This window comes from Alosa pseudoharengus, unplaced genomic scaffold, assembly GCF_046254945.1.
Source record: "Alosa pseudoharengus isolate Yale_2024_CS ecotype anadromous, Long Island Sound unplaced genomic scaffold, YU_APseudo_1.1 YU_APseudo_1.1_scf_7, whole genome shotgun sequence".
Classification (NCBI taxonomy): Eukaryota; Metazoa; Chordata; class Actinopteri; order Clupeiformes; family Clupeidae; genus Alosa; species Alosa pseudoharengus.
This window is the reverse complement of record NW_027468859.1, coordinates 10,349,887-10,354,886: the sequence shown is the minus strand read 5'-3', so window position 1 is coordinate 10,354,886 and position 5,000 is coordinate 10,349,887. Positions and strand designations below refer to the sequence as shown.

At 45.4% G+C, this 5,000-nt stretch overlaps 1 protein-coding gene across 6 annotated transcripts in view; it reads left to right on the top strand.

Moving 5' to 3' along the window:
• The window catches only part of LOC143110149 (SAM and SH3 domain-containing protein 1-like), a 179,170-nt gene that overhangs the window by 114,230 nt on the left and 59,940 nt on the right, over positions 1–5,000 (top strand). For 2 of the 6 annotated variants that reach the window (XM_076273006.1, XM_076273005.1), the window contains exon 1: positions 3,748–4,510. The exons of the other annotated variants lie outside the window; for them this stretch is intronic. In XM_076273006.1, coding sequence (XP_076129121.1) covers positions 4,397–4,510 — 114 coding nt within the window. In that variant the 5' untranslated portion in view covers positions 3,748–4,396. Of the gene's footprint in view, positions 1–3,747; positions 4,511–5,000 lie in introns of those variants that run through there. 6 annotated transcript variants of the gene reach the window in all.

The window sequence follows — 5,000 nt, the reverse complement described above, 5'->3', positions numbered from 1 at the left end:
GATTTTCCAGGTTGTACTAAATGTGCTTAAATCTGGTTAGCATCATAACCACGCTGCGCTAATTTGTTAAAAACTGTTGCATTCAAGTCAATTCTGCAAACCAACCACCACAAATAGAGTTCAATTCTGTGGGAAACACTGACACTTATTACCATAAAGCTTCATTAATTATTGAAATCACTAACAGTTGAAATGGACTGTATTCATATTACCATTGACCATGAGTATGTGATTGAATTTGTTTCTGTTATCAATTTGTCAAAATTGCTATCCGAGCTATCCCCAGGTAAAGGCAGTGTGCACGTGTGTGTGTGTGTGTGTGTGTGTGTGTGTGTGTGTGTGTGTGTGTGTGTGTGTGTGTGTGTGTGTGTGTGTGTGTGTGTGTGTGTGTGTGTGTGTCTCTGTGTTTAGTCTGTATGCACATAGCTTGCAGAGCAGCTGTTTAGGATCTTCAATCTGTGAAAGTCATTTCACAGATGGAGAGAACTAGGAGAGAGAGAGAAGAGAGAGAGAAGAGAGACCGAAGAGAGACAGAAGAGAGACAGAAGAAAGAGTGAGAGAGGAGAAAGACACAGAAAGAGAGAGAGAGTAAAAAGAAAAAAAGAAACAGCTATCCCTAGGGTAATCCCTGGGGTTAAACTGAATCTCAGCTTTCAGTGGGAACAGACTTCTTTGTGTGTGTGTGTGTGTGTGTTTGTGTGTGTGTGTGTGTGTGTGTGTGTGTGTGTGTGTGTGTGTGCGTGCGTGTTTTTATGTGTGTGTGTGTGTGTGTGTGTGTGTGCGTGTTTTGTGTGTGTGTGTGTGCGTGTGCGTGTGAGGTAATGCATGCTGACCATGCCCACACTGAACAGGTGAACTTATTAAGCCAGCAATGTGAACATAAATCACCATTTGAAATCAATTTACTGCTTTGAAACCAGACCAGTCACTGGACTTGGCCATATCCATCTCACCCATCTCAGGCTGGAGGGAGAGGCCTACTGTGGAAGAGTTCAGTTGGCCTTACGGAAGAAATGGTTTAGTTTATGTTGTGGAATAGTTCAGTTGGTGTTACGGATCAGTAGAAGTGGTTTAGTTTATGTTGTGAGTTCAGTTGGCCTTAAAGATCAGTAGAAATTGTTCAAATCCTGTGATCTTAGATGATTTAGACAACACACACACACACACACACACACACACACACACACACACACACACACACACACACACACACACACACACTCACTATTATATGATATTTCATGGTAGAAGGAAAACAGAGAGGAATGGAGTCCCAAAGCATAAGCGCTGGGCTGACTAATGAGGTGCTTGGAGTTGGGTAATGACTTGGCATCCTACTTGGCATGAGTCTGACTTTGACGGGACAGAGATGTTCCTATTCAGGGGAGTGTGTGTGTATGTATGTGTATGTGTATGTATGTCATTGTGCTGCCTGTCCATCGCTTTTCCATTCAGTCTCTATAGATCCCACCACAGGGCTGCACAGGGCTATCTATCTGTCTGTCTGTCTGTCTGTCTGTCTGTCTATCTCTCTATCTCTCTATCTATCTACCTATCTATCTATCTGTCTGTCTGTCTGTCGGTCTGTTTGTCTGTCTGTCCACTCTTGCTCTACTTCTCCCTCTCTCTCCCATTTCACTCCGTCTTTTGCTCTATGCTTCCCTCTCTCTGACCTTCTATTTCTCCTTTCTTACTCATTTCTTTATTCTCTCTCCCTTCTTCCTTCTCTCCCTCTCACCTTCTTCTCTCTCTCCCTCTCCCTCTCCCTCCCACACTCTCTCCCTCTCCCTTCTCCCCCCCTTCTCTCTCTCTGAGCTCTGGCATGTGTCATGAGACTGGGCAGCTGTGGCTGTCTCCAGGCCATGCATGTGTACACAGAACAGCTGACACTGTCACCAGTCTGGGCCGGACCAGGGCCAGATTAGGGCCGCATCTCACTACCAATCAGAGAGAGAGAGAGAGAGAGAGAGAGGTGAGGATAGCGGGAGCAGGGATGCCTGAGAGGATTACAGCTAGGGGGAAGAGGAAAGGAAGAGAGCACTTTTCCTCTTCTTTACCCTGGCTTCACACTAGATAGCCATCCCTTTCTCTCTGTGCCTGTGGCCGAGTGAATTACAGTTTTTCTCAGTCGCTTTGGTGCTATTCTCAGATCAGAATGAAAATTATCATAACTATTAGTTCAAACTACACAACATTTAGTCATTTGTGCACATCATAGTAGCAATTTCTTCTTCCTCTGAACAAATTGCAAATGCTTTTGGACATGTATCAGTTGCTTTGTCATGTCAGTCAAAATGAACTATACTTATGGATGCTGAATAGTCATTCCCAATAAAACTAATAGTCTTCATTTCATTGCTTGAGTCATTACATACAAAATTGGTGAACTAGTTATCAAATTCTGTCACAATGCTGTAGAATTGCAAAGAGCATATACAGTAAAACTGTGAAACGTACATATTCAGTGTCTTGTACTCACTTACTCCCCTAACTACAGCAATTTATAACTTTACTGTAATTTTCAAATGGCTGTACAAGTAGTGTATAGCGCTGTCTTGAGCAGGTAGTGTCACTAAGTTCTGACCTTTTTTTGCATGGGAAAACACTGAGAGCATAAACTGTCATAATGAAAACATGACAAAGCCATTTGACTATCTTGTTCATAGACAATGGTGTCAAGACTTCTCATTTTGATGACACTGGCAGTTTCATTGACATAAATACTTGCTTTTGAGGAATGGACTATCCATTTTGAGCAAATGACATGCTTTTGCAGGTTATCCACTAGGTTTTGCAGTTTGCACTAATTGTTTTGAGAAATGCACTTACTGCTGTGTAAATGTTAATAGTGACGTGAGAAAAGCACCAAAGCGACTGAGAAAAACTGTAAATAAGGGATAGTTTATGTTGGTGACAAATTCTGTCTGAAGGGTTGATCGCAGAACAGTGTTGAGTGTCATGTAGGCCTAATGCGTGTGGAGTCCTGTAGTGTGTTGTCTCTAATTGCAGTGCTGTTCTTTGATTAGTGCGCTGTCCAGTCATACCGATGAAGCAAAACAAATTTATGGAGTGGTCCCCAAGGACAGACAGGAACAGGTTCGCCCCAAAACACCTTTTCATTTTTAGCTTTTTTGTGTGTCTGTGTGTGTATTTTAAAGGACTGGCCTTTGCTATTTCAGGTCATGTGCCCTTCTTGCTTTCCTGAAAGCAAATGACAAATAGTGTATTTTGGAAACTGTTTGAATTGGGCATTGTGTACGTCATGTCACCAGACTATTGTGCCCGGGGAACTGCTTTGTTCCCCGGAGCCGCTTTTGAAAAGAGCACGGCTACTCGGTTAGTAGCGGGCTCCGAAAAATCTCACAGTCTCGCAGTTTTACAGACTGTGTGGTTGATTCGTGTAGCAATAACAAACAACAAACTACTGGATGCAAAAGAGACTTATGTTATTGTCTGAAAAACTTCCCCTTCGAAATGTGACCCGACCCGGTTTATACTTGTCTTCGGGCGATTTTTTTTAGGTAATCATTACTTGAAACCCACTGGCAGTTGTGGTTGTGTTTCTACCGCGTCCCACCAGCGGCTGTTGTGAGAACCGAGATCATTCCTCTGTGTGTGTGTGTGTGTTAACGGTGTATAGCTAGCTGTGTGTGTGTGTGAGAGAGAGAGAGAGAAAGAGCGTGAGGGAGGAGTGTGTGCAGTCCCGTGAAAGCAAGGGGGAGCTCACTCGCGAGGGAGGAGGGAAGCGTGAAGAATTCAACAACAGAGTCGAAGACGCTCGAGGCGCTTGAAGCTGCCTTTGTTGTTCCACTGTCTCGTTTCGGAGAACTTCCAGGAGATCGCTTACTTTTGCCTTGAACTTTCTGGGGTTGTTGGTTACACACCTGATGGATATCGATCTCACCGACTTTCAGTGCTCTACAGAGAGGTCTCCCTCGGGTTTGTGTTGGTTTGGGCCAGCCCATAGCCGTGCAACAGCGCCGAGCGCAACAAGTCAGTTTCACTGACGGCATGTCACTTGGGTCATTACAACTTCATCTCTTGTCCCCGTGGCTGGCGTTTAAAAATATTCAGTGGATGCATTTGGATAAAATGGAAGGTGTGCATTCTACGTTGCCGTTGTAAACCGCCTGTTGACATTTGAGGAAACTTGTTTTTAAACGTTTTGATCTTGTTTTTGGTGCGAACGCTGGTTTTCTCTTATGCGTAAAGGAATGACAAATCTATTTCGACGGAGCTACCAACTCAAGTTTTTCATCCGAGCCGTGTGTCACTCCACACGGAGAGAAGCAGCAGCAACCCGCTCGTGTCACCGCCTCTCCAAGTGAAGAGTGAAGAGTGAAGGGTTTTGGCTCGAGTCGCGGGAGTTTTAGCATACCGATCCGAGGAGCTCATTATGGACGACGATCAAGCCGCGGCCCCGGAGCCAGGTCCGTCAGCAGAGCCTACTGCTGACAGCGGCATGCCTGACAGCTTCTCGCGGTTGTGGACGGATGTCATGGGGATGCTGGTGAGTTAGGTGCTTGGGGCAAAGTTTGGCGCTAGTGTGAATGTTTGGGGGTGGGGGGCAGGAAGGTGGCAGTCCCTGAGAAAGCCTTTCAGCTGTGTGAATAATGGTGTGAGGGGAGGGGTGAGGGTGTTTGGAGGGGTGAGGGTCATTGTCTGTGTGCAGGGGGCCTATGTTGTGTATTGATGCTGGTTCGCGCATTGAAAACAGAACGCTGCCGTGAGTGTTTACATGCCCCGGTTCCTGTGCGCGATAGGTTCAGCTTGGAGACTTCGCTCGGGCTGCCTTCCTTCCTTCAGCATCTGGTCGCGGACTCCGTCAGGTCCTTTCTCATAAACGGCTTTATGAGCCGTTTGGGCTGCTCATAATTGGATTTTATCGCCTCCTCAAAACCGCGTAAAGAATGGTATGTAAGCTCAAGTACAAGCTCTAACCCCCCCAAACAGCAAGGGACTACTAACATACATTAGTTAAAATAGTGGTCGGTTGGCTG